General features: G+C 43.9%; 1 protein-coding gene across 3 annotated transcripts in view; it reads left to right on the top strand.

Annotated features, from left to right (window-relative positions):
- Positions 1-6,173: 6,173 nt before the first annotated feature.
- Positions 6,174-26,717, top strand: part of LOC143477661 (integrin alpha-L-like) — a 34,829-nt gene continuing 14,285 nt past the window's right edge. The window contains exons 1-11 of one of the 3 annotated variants that reach the window (XM_076976368.1): positions 6,174-6,428; positions 6,575-6,671; positions 6,777-6,856; positions 6,960-7,027; positions 18,283-18,391; positions 18,467-18,607; positions 18,770-18,829; positions 18,930-19,051; positions 19,140-19,291; positions 23,212-23,365; positions 25,673-25,820. In XM_076976368.1, coding sequence (XP_076832483.1) covers positions 6,377-6,428; positions 6,575-6,671; positions 6,777-6,856; positions 6,960-7,027; positions 18,283-18,391; positions 18,467-18,607; positions 18,770-18,829; positions 18,930-19,051; positions 19,140-19,291; positions 23,212-23,365; positions 25,673-25,820 — 1,183 coding nt within the window. In that variant the 5' untranslated portion in view covers positions 6,174-6,376. The remainder of the gene's footprint in view (positions 6,429-6,574; positions 6,672-6,776; positions 6,857-6,959; positions 7,028-18,282; positions 18,392-18,466; positions 18,608-18,769; positions 18,830-18,929; positions 19,052-19,139; positions 19,292-23,211; positions 23,366-25,672; positions 25,821-26,717) is intronic. The other 2 variants (XM_076976370.1, XM_076976369.1) reach the window with 2 other exon arrangements.

Below are 26,717 nucleotides of genomic sequence, written 5' to 3' on the forward strand. Positions count from 1 at the left end.
TCACACATGAGTTTATTCATATCTTCATTCAAAATGGCATTGCATGTTACGTAACGTTATACACAAGGTCTGAACATGATGCCCTGATATATAATGAATGAGATATGCAAATAATACATGAGATATGCAAATTTAAAAGAGACTCAGAGCTGCTGGCCCTTTAGAAACCTGGAGCGACAGTAGACTGGGTGGCTTTACGCTTCTAAGTTCCATGTGCACGTAGAGTTGAATTTTAGGACTTATCATTAAAAATGTAAATCTTTAGCAGTTTTGCAGTGTGACTGATGTTTACATTTGTGACATTTTCTCGATGTTGTTCAATCCACCCAGCTTTTGTTTATGCCTGTCATTGTTTTCTGATGATAGGCTCAAAAATGAGAAGCCAGCTCAGATCCCAGACTGATACAGGAACGTGTTCACACTGCACGGCATGCACTGGACTGCTTCAATGGCCAGCCTACCTTTGATCGGGTCTCTGGGAGCCACCCCGGCCAGTCTTATCTTCCAGCACTCGTCACTCAGCTCACAGCAGTACGTGCCCAGATCAGAGTACTGAAGAGCGCGGATGAGGATGGAGAAGTTTCCTCTGAGGAACAGGTAGGGGAAGGCCATCACTCGGCCGCCTCGGGGATCCTGGAAGGTGACGCGCCCCTCGGGATGGATGCTCAGAAGGGTGGTGTTCTGGCTCCACCTGGCTTCATTTGTGCCTTTGCTCTTCAAGAGCTGCACGGCAGCGAGACCTCGGAGCCCAGCCCAGCTTGGTTACATGCATGTCATGCTAGTAACCAATGCAGAGATACAACTAAGAACTGAAGTTAGAACAGAAATAGTCAACCTGCAGATAGGTGTCCTTTGTCATTTCTTGTTCCTTTAGCCCACGCAAGTGCGCAAACACAGACATTGTTTGTAGTCATGTTCACAAGTGTAACACCCCCCCCCCCCCCGACCCCCGTCTGTCATACCTGTCTCCTCCTCCTCTGGTCATTTCTGCATCTGTTTGCTTCAGTTACTGTTTCCTTGTCATTCTTCATGTTCGTTTGCTGTTTGTAACATCGCTCGAGTATATGTGTATAAGGTTTCTGGTTTGTCATGTTTCCCTTTGTCTTATTTCAGCTGTGTATTGCCCTGCGTACTTGTGTTTAGTTTAAGTAGCCTACGCGTTCAGTTTCCCTGGTTCAGATTGGTTTGTGTTTTTGTGAGGTTTGTCCGTTTAGCTTTGAGGACCGTTCTCCAGCACCACCCTCCCTGGGAACCCTGTTGAACGGGTAAAACAAGGGGAGCGTTTCTAACTACCATTGGAAATAAGTCCTCCGCATGAGTTTAACGGAGAGGGGCCCCTAGAAGGTTTTATTCTTCAGAGCAGGCTATTCTTTGACTGTCTACTCGGTCCACAACCACCGAAATTTCTTAAGATCAGACATCTTCTGCAATACCTCAATTTAAGGCACTACAATGTGCTGATCTTCTGATGACTAGGAGAGCCCAGGAGAAGGAGACTTTAGAAGGATATTTTTAAATGCTCAGGGTGCGCTTTGGTAAAAACATTGAAAGACATTGGACATGAGACTGGTCCAATCCTGAGGTTGTTGCAGCCTTTAGGGCTGGATGGTTCCCTAGCACAGCGTCAGCCGCCCAACCTGCGCCAACGTCAGCCGCCCAGCCTGTGCCAGCGAGCTCTCCACAGGCCCAGGAAACGGCTAGGAAACAGGGGCGTGGTAAGATGTACTCTGGTTCCTTGTCTGCGGGTCTTTATCATGAATGCAAAAGAGGGCATCGGCTTTTGGGTTTTTCGAACCGGGTCTATAGGAGACAGAAAAGCGGAAACGGGAGAAGAATAACGCCCACCTGGCCTGGCGAGGATTTAGTCACCTGGCCTCCTTCAGGTACTCTAAATTCTTATGGTCTGTGTAAACAATAAAGGGATGTTCAGCCCCCTCTAACCAATGTCTCCACTGTTCTAAGGCAAGTTTTACTGCCAGGAGTTCGCAATTACCGACATCCAGAGCCGGAGTGGCTAATCGGGAGATTCGGGAGGATTCCCGATGGGCCGGCTCATGTCAATCTCTAGTTTGGGCCGATTGGGATGGAAAAAAATTTTGGGCCGGATTTGTGCATGAAACTCCCGGGCTGAAAACGTGTCCCACTCCGGCCATGCCAACATCATAATTCTGCTCCGCTGGTTGCAATTTTTTGGAGTAAAATGCACAAGGGACCAATTTAGGGGGGTTTCCTTGATGTTGAGAGAGGACAGCTCCCACCCCCACCTCAGAGGCATCAACCTCGACCACAAAAGGAACTTGGGGATCAGGGAGATGTAGGATGGGTGCTGAGGTGAATGCTCCTTTGAGCAGTGCAAATGCCCGGTCAGCATCAGTTGTCCATTTAAGGTGCAGATGTTGCCCACCCCGAAGGAGATTTCTAAGCGGAGTGGCCACGGAACCAAAGTCTCTGATGAAACAGCGGTAAAAGTTGGCGAAACCCAGGAATAGCTGTAGCTCCTTCCTCGTCTGGGGCACAGGCCACTGTGTGACGGCTGACACTTTGTCCATGTTCATGGAGATACCCCCAGGGGACAGAGTACAACCCAGGAATGTCACGGACATCTGGTGAAACATTTTTCTGCTTTGGCATAGAGGTGATGCTGCAGTAAACGGGCTAACACTGCGGAGACGTGCTGGACATGGTCTGCAGCTGATGAGGAATATATAAGGATATCGTCTATGTAGACAATGACGTACTGCCCTATCATGTCACGGAATATCTCATCCATAAACGCCTGGAAAACCGATGGGCTGTTGTCTAGTCCATACGGCATTACAAGATATTCATAATGACCTCGTGCCGTGACAAAAGCTGTTTTCCACTCGTCCCCCTCTCGAATGCGAATCAGATTGTAGGCACTCCGCAAGTCCAATTTCGTGAAGATGCTCCTGCGACGCAGAGATGAATGGAAGAGGATAAGCGAATTTAGAGATGACGGCATTGAGAGAGCGATAGTCTATACAAGGACGTAGTCCCCCCTTTCTTCTCCACAAAGAAAAACCCCGCTGCCACGGGCGATGTGGACGGACGGATGAACCCCTTCTGAAGAGCCTCGTCAACATACTGCTCCATTGCCAAGTCCTCGGGACGGGACAAGGGGTAAGGTTTTGTACGAATTGGGAGAGGAGACCCGGGCAGCAGCTCAATCACACAATCCCATGGTCTGTGCAGCGGCAGGTGACTAGCGTTGTCCTTACTGAAAACATCAGCATATTCCTGATATTGCATGGGATAAGCTGTTTCGAGAGGAGAGTCTGGGCTTTTTATGGATGTGGTGTATACAATTTTTTAGACAGTGAGAACCCCATTTCGTGATTTCTCTAGTCTTCTAGGAAATAGTTGGGTTATTCAGAGACAGCCTCTGACAAAGTTCTGACAATGCTCCGGAGAACCGTCATACCGCTCCAGCCACAGGAATACAAGGAGGAAAACCAGGAGGAGTGACGGTCACAGCAGCCTGGTGTTGAGTGGACTGGTGTTGCAATACCTGCTGCTGTATCACCTGGTGCTGTGCCACTTGTTGTTGAGCTGTCTGTAGCTGAGCAGCCTGGACTTGTATAGCCTCCGTGAGCCGGCAAACGTCGTCTTGGAACGAGACGATGGTATTCCTTCGTTGAGCCAGGAGTGCAGGTACGTCCGCTGGATCCATTGTGAATGGCGAAGTATTATGTAACGAACCAACCAGGCAGACAAGGATCCAAATGTGGAATATGGTTGTTTTTATTTGTGAAGTGAATACAGAGCACTCGAATAGACGAATAACTCCGCAGAGTGTGTGTGGTGTATGGGTGCTGTAGTCGAGGTCAGGACGGTCCAGGGTCACGCCGGGTAGACAGAGGGCTGAAGGTACACAAGGACTAGGCTGGGAACGAGGTGTGGAACGAGAGCAGGGGTCAGAACACGGGAGATCAATCACAGAGATAGAACACTTGGTAAGTGGCATGCCGACAATACTTCGCAACCCGGAAGTGAGAGGGGGAAGCTTAAGTATACGTGAAATGTGGAGTTAACGAGCAGCAGGTGTATAGAATAATTCGGGTGGTCACGTGCTGTTCCTAATACCGCCTCTGTTTTAATTTCCATAGTTTTGGTTCTCTTCTCTCACTGGTTTCAGCTGTCGCTTATTTTTGGTATTCGTTTAGTTTCGTATTTATTCCTTGTGTTCCTAGTATACGGTGTGGGTCAATGAATCAAGGAATAAGGGGTTGCTTCAGTTACTGTTTCTTCATGTTGGTTTGCTGTTTGTAACATCGCTCAAGTATATGTGTATATGGTTTGTTTCGGGTTTGTCACATTTCCCTTCATATTATTTCAGCTGTGTATTGCACTGCGCTTGTGTTTAGTTTAAGTAGCCTGCGCGTTCTGTTTCCCTGGTTCAGGGTGGTTTGTGTTTTACATGGTCTTCAGTTACATTACATTTGTTACATTACATTACTATTACAAACATATGTTTGCTGCTTTTAAAAGAGGTTGTGTGAGTGGACCTTACAGCTGTGTTCACCACATCCTCTTAACATATAACACACAAAATCTTACACTTCATCACTAAGACACCTGTAATGGAAAAAATAATGTTATGGTTATCACACCTACTTTGCCACCAGTGTAAGGGTAAATAAGGGTTAATGCTGAGCAATGCACTGTATGCTGGCAGTTGCAATGTGTGTGTAGTCGCCTAGCTGTTCTGCGGGAGCAGCATGCTGAGTTCTCTCTTTCTGACAAAATTTTATTATTGTGTTAGCACGGCCACCCATTTAACTTTGTGTTACGACCACGCAAGCTATAATAAATGCCCGGTACTGTGTTGTAAACCAGCTTCTGCTCATCTTTCCACTGTAAAAGACCCAAATTAGGGTATTACCCCAGAACTGGCGGAAAGTGAAGTTCAACCCGCTCTAGCCCACAGAGCTACGGTGGAAGTAAGCTCCCCTGAGCTGCGCGACCACGGTCGAGAGCAGCAAGCAGGCAAAAGGTAACACCAGCCAGGCCCAGATGAACCAACTGACCAAGTCCAACTGGGGTTTTTATGTTAAGGAGTAATGACAGCAGCCTCAAACAGACTCATGGAGACTCAGAGCGTCGGCTTGCTTAGAGCTCTGCAGAAGAACCATGTGCAGGGCCCACACAGAACACAGTCCTTCTTGAGTACCGTAAAGCCACAGAGAGCTTCCTCCAAATGTCATCTGCAGTCTGTGTTTCTGCCTCTACAGTAATTACAGCAATCACAAGAAGTGCATTTGTTTAAAAACAGCAGACTGTGTATTGTGTTAAACACTGGACTGGTGTCAGTGGCGGACTTAGCAATTTGGGGGCTCAAGGCAAATTTTGCTAGGGGGCCCATCAACATTAATATGCGAGAAATAAGTCAGCTAATCAGGGGGCCCATACAGTGGGCTGCAGTGGGAGGGGCCCAAGGCAGTTGCCTAGCCACGCCTCTATGCAAAGACCGCCTCTGACTGGTGTGCATGCTGAGTGGTTTGGTTAATTTGTTTTCGATGTATGGTGTTGATAAACAACACTTCAATATTTAACAATTGTTTTACCACCTGTCTGTTAGCAATATACTAGCTACATTTTATTGTAAATTGTTGAATAGATGAAATGTTCTTGTTCTCCAAAAGATATAAACCGTTCAGAGTTACTCATCCCTTTTTAGCAAACATGACACAAATGACTTTTGCAATTTCAATCAGACATGTCCAAAGTTCTGAAGGACCCATCAATTAACAGAATAGCGGATCCAGAGACAAGTTCCAGTGATCCGATGGCGTGACGGCTCGATAGCCGGTTCTGGTAAATGTCGAATGATAATCAGAATATCTTTTTTTTGTACTTTTATATTACATACTTATGCAATATAACAATCTATTTATATGTTTCATAATGACCAAGGCAGTCATGGCCTGGTGGTTAGGGAACTGGTCTTGTGACCGGAGGGTCGAGGGTATGATTTCCAGGCCTGAGGCCATGACTGAGGTGCCCCTGAGCAAGTCCCTTAACCCTCAATTGCTCACTTGTATAAAAATGAGATAAAAAATGTAAGTTGCTCTGGATAAGGACATCTGTCAAATTTCGTAAATGTAATGTAAATTATGTGATAGGAAACTCCTGATGAGACATTTGTTCTTTTTCTCCAAAAGCATTTTGACCACTAAAGGTCAATTGTGCAATTTTAAGGTGGCATTTCCTAAGTGTTACAGGAACCAACATTTATGTCACCAGAGCAGCAGATCCGGATGTCTCGTCTTCAGACGAGGGCTTGTCATCTAGTTGTGGTGAACACCTTGCTCGCACAGTGAGACGTGAGCTCACACTGCTGCTCCTCAAAGTTGTGATGCTTGGGATTAATTCTGTCAAAATGTTTGCAGCTGTTCTCCTGATGACAGGTAGGTTATTTATGATTCAAGATTCATACAGATATGTATGACAGAATTAGACCAATGTAAGTGTATCAACAACAAAGTGTAGAAATAATTCATAAAACTTTCATTCTTGTCCGTCTTTGTGTGCTTTATCTGTTCTTCAATCACAGGCACCACAGTGGCATTCAACATATATAACGTACCTGTGCACCATTTCACAAGTGATGACCCACTGTTTGGACAATCCCTAGTTCAGTCCTCAGATGGGTTAGTCATGTCTAAGTCAGCTTTGGAGATAATTATATCAGTCAATTTATAAAGGCCTATATCTTTTTTATAAAAAAAAACCTGAAGTTTAGTTTTCTTTTCCAGGGTGTATGTCCTTTCTCCTACCAATGGAGAAGTCGTTATAGGTAGGCTGGGCAATAATTACTCCAACTTAAATATTCCAGGTGAGCCTTAAGCTCTTTTTCATCTTTATGTGTGAAACATAACAGTGTGAAGAACTTTTTTGTGCTATTAAAATATAACTAATGCTGTTGAAATCTTTAACAGTGAGCGGGAAGAAGGGTTTACGTCCTGTAGCCTCCGCAGTGTCCAACTGGAACAAGGAGAAGATACTGGTAGAGAAACATCTCGCTTCATCTTACACTGATCCATTTAACATCTTACACTGATCCATTTAACATCTTACACTGATCCATTTAACATCTTACACTGATCAATTTAACATCTTACACTGATCCATTTAACATCTTACACTGATCTATTTAACATATTCATATATTAATCCATTTTAAATCTTCATACACTAATCTGTTTTATATCTTCACAGACTGATCCATTTTACATATTCAAATATTAATCCATTTTACATATTTAAACATTTTACATATATATATATATATATATGTATTCACTGTTAAAAAAAATAAAGGGAACACTTAAACAACACAATGTAACTCCACTTCGTGTTCAGATAGGAAGCAACACTGATTATGAACCAATTTCAACTGCTCTTGTGCAAATGGAACAGACAACAAGTAGAAATTAGAGATTTTCAACTTATTTCAAAGATTTTTATTAATTGGGAACTAGGATGTGTTATTTTAGTGTTCCCTTTATTTTTTTGAGCAGTATATATATATATATATATATATATATATATATATATATATATATATATGCGCTTTAAATCAGACGCCTCTCGTGACAGGAGCTGTTTAAAACCACAGTTTCCCCTGTTCAAGGCATCAGACTTCCAACTTCCGTTTAAGCAGAGGTGGGCAGAGTAATCAACAATTTTACTCAAGTAAAAGTACTGTTATTTGAACCACATTTTACTCAAGTAAAAGTATGCATCCAAAAATTTACTTGAGTAAAAGTAAAAAAGTACTTTGATTATAAGCTACTCAAGTAGTGAGTAAATGCAGAGTACTGTCTCATGTCAAATTACATCATGGAAAATAGAATTATTAGAAACAATAACTTAATGATAACGAAAATAATTTTTTTATAAATATAATATATAAATATTATTTATATCTGTTATATAAATAATGTGTATTTTTGTTTGTTCCTAATTATTAGGCCTGTGTAACTTCAACGTGTTCCACAAAGGCACAAACTGAGCAGACTGTCCACTTTAGTTCAACTAAAATCATAATATATTGCTAGTGTGTACACTCACAGAGTTTGAACTGGTTTTTAGTATTGCACTGTGTGTTACGACCCCACGATGTCATGGGTCTAGGTTTGGGGTGTGGGGCAGTAGCATGTCATATGTTACGACCCCACGATGTCATGGGTCTAGGTTTGGGGTGTGGGGCAGTAGCATGCCATACGTTACGACCCCACAATGTCATGGGTCTAGGTTTGGGGTGTGGGGCAGTAGCATGCCATACGTTACGACCCCACGATGTCATGGGTCTAGGTTTGGGGTGTGGGGCAGTAGCATGCCATACGTTACGACCCCACGATGTCATGGGTCTAGGTTTGGGGTGTGGGGCAGTAGCATGCCATACGTTACGACCCCACGATGTCATGGGTCTAGGTTTGGGGTGTGGGGCAGTAGCATGCCATATGTTACGACCCCACAATGTCATGGGTCTAGGTTTGGGGTGTGGGGCAGTAGCATGCCATATGTTACGACCCCACAATGTCATGGGTCTAGGTTTGGGGTGTGGGGCAGTAGCATGCCATATGTTACGACCCCACAATGTCATGGGTCTAGGTTTGGGGTGTGGGGCAGTAGCATGCCATATGTTACGACCCCACAATGTCATGGGTCTAGGTTTGGGGTGTGGGGCAGTAGCATGCCATATGTTACGACCCCACAATGTCATGGGTCTAGGTTTGGGGTGTGGGGCAGTAGCATGCCATATGTTACGACCCCCGATGTCATGGGTCTAGGTTTGGGGTGTGGGGCAACATGCCGCTTGCGGACAAGATGTAATAAAAGAAGAACGCAGAAACCAGTCGGATGCGTTAAAAGAACTCTTTACTGCCGAGTGGTAATGAGGAAAAGAGCCTTTACGCAGCAAACACTGAACACACTGAACAGACACATACGTACAACCACACACGATTAACCATAAATCAACCAACCAAGGAAAGGAGCAGTAGACAGCACCAAAGAAAAGAAACAAACAAAAACACACTACGGTAACAAAGCAAAACTTACCCCTTACAGAAAAGAAAATGTACCTACTGCTCTAGCTAATCTCAAACAAAAATACACAAACGGTGCCCGCCTCTGGTGTTTCTAACAAATGCAGGACTGCGTGAGTGCATATATGAGTGCGCACATGCTGCTATGCTCTTAGTCCATGGTGGTGTTTGTTTTACAACTCAGTTCATGACAAAAGATCATCACAACAACCGTAAAGGCAGAAAAGCTCGTGTCGCCTCTCAGCGACTTCCAGTAATCACAGCAACCACACACATACATACACAACCGTAAAGGCAGAAAAGCTCGTGTCGCCTCTCAGCGACTTCCAGCAATCACAGCAGGCAGATTATGAAGCCGGAGATCCGCCCCCTCATCCAAATCGCGGTCTCTGATTGGCCGACAGAACCCACTCGTGATGAGGCAATCCCACCTGTTGAAAATTAACCAGAAAAAAAAGAAAACAACCTCCCTGTACTGTTACCACTACGTGTTGATACTCTATGCTGTACGTGAACGTAGATCAACAGCAAGCCAAACTCGCTTTCATAAGCCACTATTCTCTTTATTATATGCTTTAAGAACTCCTGGCTCTAAAAGGTCGAGTGAAACTGAAATGTACAGAAACAAGAAAGGAAAAAACATACATCAGTTTGTAATCAGAAATAAGGCAACAGAAAAATCGATTCATCGTTATGCCAACGAGCTCGTTACAATGTCTAAAAATAGTTGCTTTGAAATGCTAATTCGGTAGCTACAGCATGCTAGCGGGAAACAACAAGCTACAAACTATCTCCAACAAGCATATGAAACACACAATGTAATCAAAATAATCTCAAAACACTAATAAACTTACAGCCATTGCTCTCTGAAGGCTTAGGGGAGGATTGAGACGGCAGAGGGACATAACTAAACTGCACTTCGTTCGCACTGGCAACAGCCCTTTTTCTTTTTTCCGTTATGTTACCCACGATGCTTGTCACAACGAATGTTTTGTTTCAAAATAAAACTCAGGTAACAAATGTAAGCTATACAATTCTTTTTTTTTTTTTTTTTTTTTTTACTTTACACAATAACATGAATTATCAAACGAGGAATTATTTAATTTATTTATTTAAACTTATTCATTAACTGAGGGCAGAACACTCCCCGCTTGGCATTACTGATGCCACTACTACTTTTAATCAGTCACTGTCCACTTTCTATGAGAACAATAATATCTGAGATGGGACGCAGATAAGTCCATGTAACACCTTGAGATGATGTCCTCACTTCGACCTTCCTGATCCTCCCATCCCTACTTAGAAAGGTTGATGTGATAATCGCCATTGTCCATTCATTCCTCAGTGCTTGACTTTGTTTTAGCAGCACGACATCACCTGTTTGGAGGTTGCGGTGTGTTTTGTGCCACTTGCGCCTGGACTGAAGGGTGCTGAGATATTCGTTCCTCCAGCGGTTCCAAAACTCATTTGCAAGTGCCTGCACCTGCTTCCACTGGTTTCTGAGTAGATCTTTGGCGGTGAAATCTCCAGGTGGACTAGCCACGTGCTGCTTTTGGGTCAAGAGCATTGCGGGGCAAAGCAGGAATGGAGATGATGAATCTGTTGAGATGGGAACTAAGGGTCTAGCATTGATTATGGAGGTTACCTCGGCCATCAAGGTACAAAGCACTTCATGCGTCAGACGTGCATGTTTATTTTGCAAGAGCATAGAGTCCAGTATTTTGCCACCCATGTGGGAGGCATGAGGAGGGTTAAACTCCCACGTGCAGCCGTTGGTATGGAGAAAGTTGAGAATGTTTGGTTGGTTGTCATTTGTTTGCGCCATGCCTAGTTCCACACTGGCTGCGATGAAGTTTGTGCCCCTATTGGATCGGAGTGTCTTGGCTGGTCCTCTAATTGCAAAGAATCTACGTAATGCATTTATGCAGCTGTTTGCATCCATAGACTCTATGATTTCGATGTGTACACCTCTGGTAGTCATACACGTGAACAGTATGGCCCACCTTTTGCTTTCAGCTGCACTACCTCGTGTGCGTCGTGTGGCTACTGTCCATGGGCCGAATACATCCAGGCCGACATAGGAGAAAGGTGGGGACGTGTTGAGTCTCTCGGGAGGAAGGTCTGCCATTTTTTGAGTCTCTAGTTTTCCCCTGAGTTTTCGGCATGTTACACACTGGTGAATAATAGATGAGACAAGTCTTTTGCCAGCTACAACCCAGAATCCTGCTTGCCTAATGGCTCCCTCTGTGAACTGCCTTCCTTGATGCATTACTTTTGTGTGATAGTGTTTTACTAGTAGTTTAGTTACATGGAGCTTATTTGGGAGGAGAATAGGGTTTTTTACCTCTGTCCTCAGCGAAGCATGTCTGAGACGCCCCCCGACTCTGATGAGGCCTTCACTTATATAAGGGTCGAGAGGTAAGATGGCACTTGAGCTAGGGACAACTTGCTTGGCTAGGAGAGCAGTGCACTCCTCTGGATAAGTATTTCTTTGAACAGACTGAAGAATGATGTTTTTGGCTCTTCCCAGTTCCTCAGGTGTGCATGGCTTGTTACACTGGTGCCAGCCTTTGCATGAGTGATGAGATGATTTGTTAGTTGTGTGGGAGCGAGCTTGATGAATCAGAAAGGCAACAGCACGCACTAGTGAGTTCCATGTAGAAAAGCGGTGGAAGCGTTCTGGTGTGAGGCCTCTTTTTTGAATGTTTGTTGCAAGGGTAGTGACTTGTCTGATTTCAATGTCTCTTTCAGGCTGGATTAGATCAAAGGGCTCAAATGTCCCTGATTTAGGAGGTTTATAGAGGAAGTCAGGTCCTTTAAACCACATAGTGTCCATAAGCTGTGATGCTGGTACAGATCTGGTTGCTAGATCGGCAGGGTTTTGTTCTGATACGACATAGTGCCACTGTTCAGGAGTTGTGGTCTGACGTATACGGTGGACACGATTATGGACGTACACATAAAAGCGTTTCGAGTCGTTGCAGATGTAACCAAGGACCACTCTGCTATCACAATAGAAATTGACTATGTTCGGTTTGTGATCCAGTTCATCCAGGATGAGCTCAGCTATTTCTACCGCTAGAACAGCTCCACATAATTCGAGGCGAGGTATTGTGGGCTCTGGCCGTGGCGACAGTTTTGCTTTTCCAAGTACAAAACCGACCTTACATTGTCCGTGTTCATTGACAGTTCTTAAGTATGCTACTGCAGCAATGGCCCAGCTTGACGCATCGGAAAAGACACACAGTTCGGTGTAAGTGGACTGTGAGAGAGAAGCTGGCACGTAGCAGCGTGGGACCTTCAGGCTGCTTAGATTTTGTAGTGACATTTTCCATGTTTCCCATGTGTTCATTTTGTCCTCTGGGAGAGGGGCATCCCATTCTTGGACTCCATTTGCAAGTTCACGTAGCAACAGTCTGCCCTTTATTGTTACTGACGCTGCTAACCCCAAGGGGTCAAAGATACTGTTGATCACTGAGAGCACGCCACGTCTAGTGTAGGGTTTGTCATTCACAGCTGCTTTGAAAGTAAAGGTGTCTGTGTTAATGTCCCAGCATAGACCTAGGCTTCTTTGCGCTGGTAGAGTGTCGTTGTCTAAGCTTAGGTCTTTGATGCCTGTGGCTAGATCATTGGGTTCAAAGGCTCACATGACTGAAATGCTGTTTGAGGTGATTTTGTGGAGCTTGACATTAGACTCAGCTAGTGATGCACATGTGCGTTTGAGCAGGTCTGTTGCTGCAGACTCTGTGGGAAGTGAAATCAACCCATCGTCCACATAGAAGTGTCTCTCAACGAAGTGCCTTGTGTCAGTTCCAGACTTCTGCTCACCTTCCTGGATAGCTTTCCGTAGACAATAGATAGCCACCGCTGGCGATGGACTGTTTCCGAAAACATGTACACGCATGCGGTATTCCTGCACCTCCTTTGATAGGTCGTTGTCCTTGTGCCATAAGAACCTGAGATAGTCTCTGTGGTCGGGTCTGACAAGGAATCCATAAAACATCTGCTGTATGTCGGCAGTGACTGCGATAGGTTCTTTTCTAAACCGGATGAGCACGCCAAGCAAAGTGTTATTGAGGTCTGGACCTGTTAGCAGCACTGAGTTAAGGGACGCACCGAAATGTTCAGCACTTGAATCAAAGACGACCCGTATCTGACCGGGTTTCTGGGGGTGATATACCCCGAAAATAGGCAGGTACCAGCGTTCAGTGTTGTCATTGATAGGTGGTGCGATTTCTGCATGCTTGTTTTCGAACAGTTTTTCCATAAACTCCAGGAACTGTTGTTGCACTTGAAGCGTTTTAGTTAGGTTACGTCTTAGAGAGTTGAGTCTGGACACTGCTTGGTCCCTGTTGTTTGGGAGTGGTAAGCGAGGAGACCTGAATGGTAAGGGTGCGACCCAGCTACTGTTTTCATCCTGATAAACTTCTTTTTCCATTATTTTTAGAAATGTTTCATCCTCAAAAGACATGGCACATTTGTTATCCCTCTCTGTACTTTCAAATATACTGTGCCCAAGCTCATCTTTAGTTGCAGTGGGCTTTACTGCGTGTTTAGAGAGGCCATACTTGTGCTGCCCGCCGTAGCATGGTTTCTCTTTAATGATGATGCTGTTGTGGCAAGGAGTGAGGAGAGATGGACGTCCATTGGGAAGCACTTGAGTTTTGTACACATTAACGGTTGTCTTATGAGCACTGAGGCACACTTCGCCCACGATTACCCACCCTAAATCCAACCGCTGCGCAAAGGGGGCGTCGTGGGGTCCATTGACTTGCTGCCGCACTTTGTGGACTCGAATAAGGTCTCTACCCAATAGGACTGCTATCTGGGCATTGGGGTCATGTTTGGGAATGTGAGGAGCGAGATGTTTCAAGTGGGCATGTGCGAGGGCGACTTCGGGAGTCGGTATTTCGTCTCTGTTAAACATTATTTCGTCACATTCAATGAGAGGGGGAAGGTCCAAGCATAAGCCTCCACTTACTGGCTCGATTTGGAACCCCACTGCCTTTCTGCCAAGCTTTTCTGTTAAACCTGCACACGTTCTCATATTGTATGCTAATAAGCCTCCTTCTATTCCAAAGAGCTCAAAGAATTCGGGACTAGCTAACGAGCAATTACTCTGATCGTCAAGGATCACATACATCTTGACAGAGCGTTCGGGCTGACCTTTGGGGAATACTTTGACTAGGCATACCTTAGAGCAAGAATGTGGAAGGCTGGCTCCGCCGCAGATCTCGGTGCACCGTGACGTTACCTCAGGAGGAGAGCTGACTGGTGGTTCTACCTCTGACTCAGGTGTAGATGGTGACTGAGGTTGTTGTGCGGTGTCAGGATGCATAGCAGAGCAGTGTTTTTCACTTCGACATTCGTCGCACTTCAGTGTTATTCCACAGTCTCTTACGGTGTGATTAGGAGAGCAACATTTGAAGCAGCGTTTGTATTCTTTCAGGATGTTACGTCTTTCTATGAGTGATTTCATCCGAAAGGCTCTGCATTTGGCTAAGGGATGCATTTTCTTGTGAACTGGGCAGTAACGTGTTAGATCTTCATTTTTGTCACTTGTAGCAGCTGTGTTAATGTCAGTTTTGTGGACAGAAATAGGCACTTTGTAACTGTTTTGTTTGAATGGGGCTCTGTCGCCTTTGTTGTAGGACTGGCTGACATATGTTAGGGCAAAACTTGGGTCGTTTCTGACTTTGGCCTGCTCTTGAACAAATGTTACGAAGAAAGAGAAAGGAGGAAATGTCACTTCGTAATTGTGCTTGTATTTTGAGCCTGTGTGAACCCACTTATCTTGTAGGCTTGGGGGCAGTTTTTCAACTATAGGCCTGATGCCACGTGGGGTGTCAAGGTAAGCTAGACCTGGAAGATAGCCCTCATTTTTGGCAATCAGCAGCTCCATAAGCAAATCACTAAACTCTCTTAGTTTTACATTGTCTCTGTTAGTAAGGCGAGGGAAGTTGTCTAGCCTTTTGAAGAGAGCATTTTCAACGATTTCTGGAGCAGCATAGCAATCTTGGAGCCTATCCCATGACATTTCTAAGGCAGCTTTGGGATCAGTGGTGTAAACAGCTCTAATTCTTCTAACATGGTCAGAGGACTCTTTACCGAGCCACTTAACAAGGAGATCTAACTCCTCACTGCATGTTAGCCCCACATTTTCAGTTGCATTTAAAAAGGATGACCGCCATGCTCTAAAGTTTTCTGAGGTGTCATCGAACTTAAAGAGCCCTGTGGTAATTAACTCTCTGCGTGCAAGAAACTTAGCAAAGTCTATCATAGGTGTGTCACTAGACCCATGGGGAGGAGGATTGAGACTGTATGGGCTTACGTGATCCCTTTGTTCGCTTAAAGGTAGATTTGTTGTGTTTGCTTCATTGTAGACTGAGGGGAAAGGGCTTTGCACAGGTCTCACTTGTGTGAACATTGGCAGTGTCTTTGGAGGGGAATTTCTGTCATACTTAAATGCCTTATCTTGGGGTGGTTGAGCTGGGACACCTAGCTGATTTTGATGTTGCACATACTCTTTAGTTCTGTGTTGGGCAAGTTGTGGTGAGACTGGGCTTCTTGTGCTGACCACGTCGTCTTGCTCTGCGGCTGCTTCCAAGAATTCGGCTCTCGCTGAAGCAGCTGCTGCTTCCTTTTCCGTTTCTAATATTTCTAAATGTGCATCAAGTGCTGCTTGTTGTTGTTTGATTTCTAATTGTTTTTTGATGTAGGATGTTTTAGCTAGTGCGGCTTCTGCTGAGGCTCGGGCCATGGCGGCTGCTTCGGCTATTTTTGACCTCGTGGAGGATGAATGTCTAGAGTTACTTTTCGATGATGCCTTGAATGAAGTTGAACGAGCATACACGGCTTCCAAGACATCCTTATCTTCTTTGTAACTGCTTGCTTTATTGTTGTCCATCGCTGTATCTCGTTTTTCACCTATCGCCAACTGCTGGTTTGGCTTTTCACTGTACTGTTACCACTACGTGTTGATACTCTATGCTGTACGTGAACGTAGATCAACAGCAAGCCAAACTCGCTTTCATAAGCCACTATTCTCTTTATTATATGCTTTAAGAACTCCTGGCTCTAAAAGGTCGAGTGAAACTGAAATGTACAGAAACAAGAAAGGAAAAAACATACATCAGTTTGTAATCAGAAATAAGGCAACAGAAAAATCGATTCATCGTTATGCCAACGAGCTCGTTACAATGTCTAAAAATAGTTGCTTTGAAATGCTAATTCGGTAGCTACAGCATGCTAGCGGGAAACAACAAGCTACAAACTATCTCCAACAAGCATATGAAACACACAATGTAATCAAAATAATCTCAAAACACTAATAAACTTACAGCCATTGCTCTCTGAAGGCTTAGGGGAGGATTGAGACGGCAGAGGGACATAACTAAACTGCACTTCGTTCGCACTGGCAACAGCCCTTTTTCTTTTTTCCGTTATGTTACCCACGATGCTTGTCACAACGAATGTTTTGTTTCAAAATAAAACTCAGGTAACAAATGTAAGCTATACAATTCTTTTTTTATTTTATTTTTTTAACTTTACACAATAACATGAATTATCAAACGAGGAATTATTTAATTTATTTATTTAAACTTATTCATTAACTGAGGGCAGAACACTCCCCAAAAACCACAGTACACGTAACACTGCGTTACATTTAATAATTACATCATACAAAAATTATTCTTCCAGTTGTAACAGAGATTACACAAAGAAGTCAATATTATATACAGTACACGGCAAACTTCCTCGAATTTGACTGAGTTCTTGTAGGCTGAAATGTCCACACGTTTTGGCAGACACAACTACGCATTATTTAACTGTCATTGTACACGTTGGTAATGTAAACATTGGCTGTATGAGGTCAGGGATGCTCGGGAGGGTTTTCTGTCACTTTCTTCCTACCGGTGGAGAGTTTGCGTATGCGATCACGTGACTGACCGGCTTCATTTCATTGGTCACACATACTCAGGTGATGAGACGTTGGTCAGTCTTCTCACTGAAAAATGAATTATTTACAAAACAAAAGTAAAAGTAGCGCTGTGCAAATCTGATTGTAACCACATATTTACTCAAGTAAAAGTAGAAGTCTAATATTAAAAAACTACTCTGACAAGTAAATTTTTTTCCAAAAAAGCTACTTGATTAAATGTAATGGAGTAAATGTAATGTGTTCTTACCCACTGCTGCGTTTAAGTCAGTGAAATGTTCTCCCAATACACTAAACAAGAACTGAAAATTTGCTTTGTATTGTAATACAGTGGTTTTACGATTCTCTCATGTACAGTTATTAGTTATTATTTAACATGCTGCCAGTGTTCTTCAAACATCCTGCAGCTTCCGTAAAGATGAGAGCCAGAACTGGGTGGAAAAGATCTTCAGACACTCAGGTGACACCGTGTTAAAAACACAGACAGTTTTGTAGTGGAGATCACTGCATGGGCTATGTGTCTGTGAGCACATCTCACTGCATTTATAAATACAAGCTAAAACTTTCCTATGTAAAGAAACCACATATAAAGAGGATTCAGAAGAATCCATATGATCATGAGGATCCAAAAGACCCAGATTCAAAGGATTAAGAGTATCCAGAAATGGAAATCATGGATTCTACGTCCTCCTGGCTAAAGAGGAGAGGGACCATTCAGCATATCAGCTCACAGTTCAGATGTTCAGATCTGTTGTTCTTAGAGATCACTGTTCAGGATGGTGTTGCTGCCCTTTTTTGAAAACAGGGTTGAGTGTTTTGCAAACTTCAACATCCATCATTAGAAGAAATAACATAGTTCTTGTATTTTGAAAGAAGGGGGGTGCAGGAAGCAGCTGTGAGCCAATGACTGTAACTATGGGAAGTGTTTTTAATGACTGTAACTATGGGAGGTGTTTTTAATGACTAACTATGGGAGGTGTTTTTAATGACTGTAACTATGGGAGGTGTTTTTAGCCGTACGTGGACATGCTGAGACGTTTCAGTGGAAGGTCCACAGGTCAAACTGGTGACCTGTGTTTGTGTTTCCAAATTTCCAACCTAATGTTTGGTTTTGTTTGCTTGTTTCTGTTGTTTTCTGAGTTTGGCCATAATTGACATGAAACACGCATCCTCCATTCCCACAAAATTAAAAAGACAACATATGTATCTAAGAATTAGAAGAACTATGCACCTCAGATGCAATAATAAGTCTTATCTTAAATCTTCAAGGTTTGTAATCAAGTTCGAACCAAGGTGGGTTCCACTGAGAATTTGAATGGCAACTGTATCCTTCTGTCAGGAGAGGAGAAGAAGGAAGACATCAATCCTGCCAGTTTAGGTACGTTGCATCACCAAATTCTGTCTTCAAGAATCATGAATTCTGTCTTCAAGAACCATGAATTCTGTCTTTAAGACATGATTCCAACACTTGTAGATGAAATAAATATCAACAAGACAACATTTGAAGGGACATGCCATGAACCACTGAAACAAGATTCCACAAACATCAACAACAATAACAATAACTACCATGGCAACCCCACAGGATATCAGGGTAAATAAATACGATTCACTTTATAACAAAGTCTCTCACATAGCAGTTAAAATAAATAATCATAGTGTATTTCACATTTTTAACTTTTATAATCCTAACATTTGAAATTATCAAATTAGAATTTTTACATTTGAACATTCCATTATACCATTTTACGATTAGTTCACCAGAGGATGAGAAGAGAAGTTGAGAAGAATGACAAAGAGACAGATGAGGATGAAGGTACTTTTCTTTTTGGCCCGATGTCCACAGACTTCATCTCCAGATTGGGTGTAGTGTAGGGCAGGTGTACCAGCACTCTGGGCCCTGTGTTTGTTTGCAGACGCTGGGACTGAGATTGCCTTCGTGCTGGACGGCTCTGGGAGCATTGAGGCGGAGGATTTCGAGAAGGCAAAACACTTTATTTATAATGTGATGAAGAATGTTTGGACATCATGTTTTAGTGTAAGTAGATATTTAAACCCTTGTCATATTTTTAAGTAATTTTCATGAAAATTCTTCACCTGAAACACTTCAAATGTTCTTCTCTTAGTGCAACTTTGCAATAGTTCAGTATGGAAGTAAAATAAGGACAGAACTCTCACTGCTAGAAAATGATAATAGAACTGAAGCCCTGAACAAGGTGAAGAGCATAAAACAGACGTACAATCTCACCAAGACTGCCTCAGCTCTCCACCACGTACTGTAAGTCCTTTCAGCCCAAACCAGCCGTATTTTATATTTTTATAGGGTACGTCAGTGTTTGAATGACATATGACCTGTATGTAAGTGTTTGAATGATGTATGTCCTATGGTATATCAGTGTTTGAATGATGTATGTCCTATGGTATTTCAGTGTTTGATTGATATATGTCCTATGTAGGGGTGCAGGAAAAAATAGATTCGAGCTTGAATCGCGTTTCTAACATTGAGCGATTCAGAATCGATTCTCCTTTTTAAAAAATAGATTTTTTTCGGGTGCGTGTGCGTCCTCTCAGCCACCATAGTGCTAGGCAAAACAAGGAAACGGCTTTGACTATGTGCAGGCATGCTAGTAGAGCTACAGCGGGTTGTGTAGTGTACGGTATTTGTTGTTGCACTGCTAAAGTAAGAAGTCCAAACGGCTCCGCAGTCTTTGAAAGCAACCATTTGGAAACACTTTAGATTTTCCTGTCAACCCGGCCCGGTTAAGAATGGGCTTGATCGTTTGCACACGCATAAATACGCTACAGATGATATTCGGGAGTTACAGTGATTATAACTCCTGGTAAAATAAAGTTACAATAAAAATAATTTAGTTCATTGAGCACTCTAGTTTTGTTCTAACTAGATATTTAGACAAAATACTGCTGTAAAGCTGCGAAGTCATGGTCAGAGGTGAACTTCGGTATAGCCAGTGTGTATTTTATTTAAAATAATTAACACCCTTAAGCCAGTGTGGCTTTGGACATAAATAATGTCGTTTGCTGTGATTGATAATTAAACTCTAGCTCTTATTTATGCATAGAAACGTAAATCAACAATATAATCTGTAGCATCTTTATGAGGATAAACGAGGGGAGTCGGAATTCAACACAACACAACACACAAGCCAAATCTGCCTCACATGAAATGCTACAGGCACCGCTCAGAAACTGATCAGTTCAGTTAAATGTGTTCAGTTCAGTAGATATATGCGGCTTTTAGAAAATACGGTATATATTCATCTGTGAAGTGGAAGTTCTGGCAGCTAATGTAAGCCTACCCATTTTATTAATGTAACAGCACTTTTATTTTTGGGAGCACTTTCATATATTTTTTATTTTTGTGATTTGTTAAGGAAAAATGTGTAATTTTGTTTCTGGAAGTGGCATGTTCTCAGAAATAGGCAGCTAGCCTAAGCCCAATTCTTGTATGAAGCAAATTGTTTTTACAGAAAGAGCAGTATTTTTGTATAATACATTTGTTTAGTAGTGGCCAGTTCTGGCAGCTAGTCTAAGCCTACTGTGACGCTCGCAGGAAGGAGGCACGAAGAGCGTCGCAAGGTGCAACACAAAACGTTTATTTAGACTTTGACGTGTAAGCGGAGCGCGAGCATAACACATCCACACTCACGCTGACATGAAACTTTAGACAAAGACGAGCACAAGAGATTGCGCGAACGCACATTAAATAGGTGATTCATACATACCCGCGTGATCTCGAGACAAGGCACAGGTGCGACTACGAACACGCTCACAAACAACCCACACCCACGGAAGTACAAACATGGACATAACGACACGCAGACAATGTAGCGGCACGCCCACAGGGAAGGGTCCGGAGCCGTGACCGTGACAGAGCCCGCCACCAGGGGCTCGCTACTCCCGGAGTGTCCCGCGCAGCTAGAAAGCCTCGAACCAACACCTACGGGCAGGTCCGGAGCCGCCGGGATCATGAGCCTCCGAGAGCCGTCTCCTCAGATGGTGGGAACCGCCACGAACGCCTCTAGTACACCCTCCCTGGGAAGACAGGGGAAAATACATTAAACACGGGCACAAGCACAAACACACACACAGGGACATTAAACATAAAGGGCACAAAAGGGAACAGGGGTTTCGGGAGAAACACTGGGGCTGACACACAGACAGGAACAGGCAGCCATGACAATGGTTGGGCTGCCTGCCAAAGCGCTAGTGGTGGCGCTACCCCTCCAGAGAATACAGGCGGAGCGGGCGCAGCGGACGGAACCGGCGGTGGAGTCCCTCCAGTCCTCGGCGCCGCGCATCCAGCGCGCGTTGCACCTCTCGGTGCGCCCGTGGACCTTGCGCCCGGAAGCTTCTCCCGAGGAGCGTCGACCCCATTCTTGGGCACCACCGGAACCGAGACTCGGCGCCGCGCGCCGGTGGGCTTACATGGCGTCTTCATAGGCGCGCAGAACCCCCACCTCGGACCGCTGACCGCGCCGAATCCCTCTCGCGCTCCCGAGGTCACCGACTCTTTGCCCCTCGAAGTGTCCATCAGCTCCTCCTTTCCCGAGACACTCCGACCCAGGGACATGGGCTCCTCCGAGGCCTGGTAGTTCGACCAGCTCATGCTGCCCCTCTCTGACGGGGCATGAGAGGCCACCCCGCCTTGCGGACACCCCTTCTCCTCCTGCATGGTGTCCTCCGAGCCAACCAAGGCGCTGTCTTCTCTCTCGCTCCCGTTGGTAGACCCGGAGGGGGTTGAGCAAATGGACAGAGGTAGACTGGCACTCTCCCTCTCTCCGTAATACACCGTCGACTCGGAGTACAGGGACGGAGGTGGACTGACGTTCTCCCACTCTCCGTAATACACCGTAGACTCGGAGCATACGAATGGGGGAGGGCTGACCTCATCCTCTGCTGTCTCGGGGTGCTCGTTGGTGTCGAAGTAGACCGGTGAAGTGGGGCTGGTCTCCTTCTCTTCGTCCGATGTCTGGGGAGCTGCAGACGTGGGGGGAGGGCAGCTGGCTTCACCCTCACGCTCCTCATCCGAACACACGGAGGGGGGCAGACTCTCCTCCTCTCCGGAGTCTTCACCCCCGAACTCATATTCGGGAGGGGGGGGGGGGGGGGGGTGAGGGCAAAAGCGCCTATATCCACCACTAAAGGCTCACTGGACTCCTCCTCAGGAGCAGTGCGCTGTTCTCCTCGGGGTATGCCTGGGTTGGAGCGCCGCGCCTCACGCTCCACAGCTGCTCAGCGGCCAGACGGAAGCACTCCGCCTCGTCTTCATTCGCAGCCGCCTGAGCTTGGTGCAGCAGGCGCGCACACGCTGGGTCCTGCTGCATCTCCCCATCGGGTACCGTCTTGCTGCAGAGACACGTAGGGGAAGAGGCGGGACAGCGCTTCGCCTTCTTCCGCGCTGCAGTGTACCCCGGCATCTGTATGGCTCGTCTTTCTGTGACGCTCGCAGGAAGGAGGCACGACGAGCGTCGCAAGGTGCAACACAAAACGTTTATTTAGACTTTGACGTGTAAGCTCCGTGCGGAGCGCGAGCATAGCACATCCACACTCACGCTGACATGAAACTTTAGACAAAGACGAGCACAGGACACTGTGCGACCGCACATTAAATAGGTGATCAACACATACCCGCGTGATCTCGAGACAAGGCACAGGTGCGACTACGAACACGCTCACAAACAACCCACACCCATGGAAGTACAAACATGGACATAACGACACGCAGACAACGTAGCGGCACGCCCACAGGGAAGGGTCCGGAGCCATGACCGTGACATCTACCAATATTATTAATTTTACTACAGTTTTATTAGTTTAATGTAGTGTTCTGAGTGTCAGCCTCAAACAGACATGTTGTCTTGGATTTACCTTTGTGTGTTTACATTATTGCAATATGTTGATTAAACCTTTACAATTATAACATCTTTATAAATGTACTCTGCTTTAATGCCAGCAGACCGAAGTAGCTCGTTTTGAATTGAGAATCGTTTTTGAATCGAATCGTTGGGATCTGAAAGAATCGGGAAAAAAATGAATCGTGACCCCAAGAATTGATTCTGAATCAAATCGTGGGATTCCTAAAGATTCGCAGCTCTAGTCCTATGGTATGTCAGTGTTTGAAGGACCTTGCCACAATACCTTGTCTGTAATAGCTACTGTGTTCTGCTTCACACACAGTACTGAGGTTTTTGTTCATGAAAGTGGATCAAAAAATGACACAAAAAAAATTATAATCCTGTTATCTGATGGAAGAATGATGGGAGATAAACGAAACCTTCCAGATGTTCTAAACATGACTGAGATGAAAGACATTCTTCGCTTTGCTATTGGGGTAAGCATAGTGTTTTTATGCGTTTGATAGTACTGGAGTGAATTTGGAGTGGAGCACTGTTAATGCACCCCAGTGTTTTATAGATCATCGCATGTAGAACCGTGTATGGTTGGTTCAATTTTTTCATATTCATTCATTTGCTGGAGTATGAACTAAAGGCTGCATCTCGGCAGGTAAATGGCAAAAATGTTGGATGTACTAATAATATATTTGTGCATATTACATGTAAGAGTACATGTACCGTGGAACTGCAGTTAACGACCACAATCCGTTCCGAAAAGTTGAAAGCTACCCAAAACAATTTTCCCCATAAGAAATAAAGGAAATGCTTGTAAACATAAGAAAACATTTAGTAAACATAAATATCATGCAGCCATATCAGACACGGCCTAGGCTACCAGATCGTAACAGGAAAAAGACGGAGAAATAATTATAAATAAAGAAAAATGTTTATTCGTGGCGGGACAATACAGACTTCAGGAGTTGATATGCCCAAAGAAAAATAACAACTTCGAAACACAAACAGAATGGCTAACTTCCTATTTATCAGAAAAAAAGAAAAAAAAAAAATACAAAAACCTATCCTAACTCCCTAGCTATAAACAAGGGACAAAATGGAACAGAAATAGCCTCAACTCCAGGGCTTAATTTGAGCCGGATCCTGCCGGAACATGATCCGGGAACTGTTTAATTTTGAAGCGTGCGTTCCGGTAACTGTCTGCCTCGATCCGGTAACATTTAATGTTGTCCGCTGGGTTGCCAACTCTCACGCAATGCGTGAGTTACTAGTTCGCTAGCTCTGGCGCCAACCACCGGCGATATAACACTCAATCTGTGTCCATTTTACGTTCGCCAACGCCCCCCCCCCCCCCCCGCTCAACAAATTACGTTCGCCAACGCCACACCCCCCCTCACTCAGGTTACAATGCGTTCCGGCAACGTTTGATTTACAAATTAAGCCCTGCTCAACTCCCTACGTCCCAACCACTGGTCTGCAAAACCAGTTCCTCTCAATTCCTTCCTTCCTGCCTGCCTCCTGTCTTCATTTCCGGGCCAGTTTAAATGGGGTGATGACAGCAGAGACAGCCAACGGGATCGTCAGAAGGAGTGGTGTGACGACAGACAGCCAACGGGACGTCGACATCGTTGTTCCAGAGCGCGATTAGACGTGTTGCCTGGGGGACACAACTCACACGCATAACATTCGGCGCTCGCACATAGCATGCCTTATGACAACCCTAGTGAACGATACATACATACATAAACCCACGTCGACCTGAGGGTCGTAACACGCATGCCTCAAACTTGGAAATCATTTCAATTCAATTGTTGGCCGCTTCCTTTTGACTACACTGCTGCTATCACTCAATCTTATTTGGAGCCATGATTGAGGGCTATATTATTAAAATAAATCACAAAAATCACTAAATAAGAAGGATGCGTACAGATAAAGATAACGAACGACTGATCATAACTGTCTCGAGCGTGAATGATGCTGGTCTGAGATGCTCGGTCACGTGAGATGCTGCATCTCTTGGTCTGATATGCTGGTCGGTCACGTGTGGGTGACGTAGCTGTTCGCTACATGAAATTTTGTTCGCTGTACGGTGCAAATTTTTAATGTAGTTTTTGCTTGTTATCCGAATTGTTTGCTATCGGAGGCACTAACTGAGGCTCCTCTGTATTTGAATGCAAGTACATACTGTTGCATCTTTTAACTTTTCCACAATTGCTGAATAGTCTCACAAATCATTACTGACTAGAATTTGATTATTTGGGTATAGCTCAATGCTAGTCTTAATCTCTGCTCTCTCAGTTTGTATGATCTTGTAAAATGTTAACAGGCCATATTTGGAGAAAAACCAAGGCTGTTCGGTACTGTGCACTTCAGACCTATAGGAGGACTTTAACATTCTGTTAACACTTCAGACCTATAGGAGGACTTTAACATTCTGTTAACACTTCAAACTTATAGGAGCACTTTTGTCTGTAATAATCTCACTGATTTGAAACAGAGCAGAAGCGTGTTCTGTGTACACTGGATCAGGTCATGGAGAATCACACATCTGGGGATTTATGAAACTATGAAAAAAACAACACAATAAGGCACAAGGCACAATAAATGCACAATAATCTTCAACACTTTGTATTTCTACATGTTGTTCCTGAATGTCCATGTAAATATTAATGTTTCCATAATTGATTATATTATTATTATATGAGAAAACATTTATTTATATAAATCATCTTTTTTCCCCTCTGTTTTCTTTTTTCTTGTGTTTACATTTCCACACGCTCTGTCTTCAGGTAGGACCTGATGTTGTGGATAATCCTATTGCAATGACAGAGATGATACAGATAGCTGGTGATGAAAACAGATATTTCAATGTTTCTAGTTATGCTGCCTTGGAAAATATTCTTTCTCCTTTGGAACAAAGCATTATTGGGATTGAAGGTATGGAATGTTATTTCATTACATAACTTATATGTCATATATTTGTCACAACTATGGTAATCAGAAACACGAGGATATCTCCCGACACCTCATTACTATGGACATTTAGAGCCACCTTCACCACCTGAACAGACACGCACAAAACAATTACGTAAAATCAAATGAAACCCACATCAGAGCAGTAACTCTCAAGAACACACTCACAAACACCCAGCACTCAAATCAGTGGACAATTTCACAACTCACCGCTTTCACATACACTGTAAAAAAAGCAATTACGTTTTGTTCATCTGGTGTGAGATTTGGAGTTACTGAAACCAAGAAATGTGGATTACTTAGCATGAATAAGCAAAAACATGTCAGGCCAACAGATTTCACTCTGATATTGAGCTTACACAATTCTTTGAATTACCAGAACAATCAATTTGCTGTTACACAATTTGTCTGAGTTCATTAGACTTGTGCACATGCGCACAAAGGCACCTGGCTGGCAGTGGTGGACGAAGTACAGCAATTATGTACTTGAGTAAAAGTACAGTTACATTGCATTGAATATTACTCAAGTAAAAGTAAAAGTATTCACCTCAATTTTTTACTTGAGTAAAAGTACAAAAGTATCTGCCTTCAAAAATACTTAAGTATTAAAAGTAAAAGTAAACACTTTTTTTTCTTAGCGTCACATCAAAACCCCTAGGCCTACTCGATCAACAAGTGAACAACGAAACAGTGCCTTACATTTGCCTAGCAAACACAAAATACTAAAAACTATATTATATTTAAGTAAGACCAAGTGCTTTCGAAGCATCAACGCAAAAAGCATTCATTCAAGTTTCATTATTTTATTTTTCATTCATTTAGGTTGTCAAAAAACTAATAAAAAATAACAAACACCATCAC

Source organism: Brachyhypopomus gauderio, chromosome 16 (genome assembly GCF_052324685.1).
Source record: "Brachyhypopomus gauderio isolate BG-103 chromosome 16, BGAUD_0.2, whole genome shotgun sequence".
NCBI lineage: Eukaryota > Metazoa > Chordata > Actinopteri > Gymnotiformes > Hypopomidae > Brachyhypopomus > Brachyhypopomus gauderio.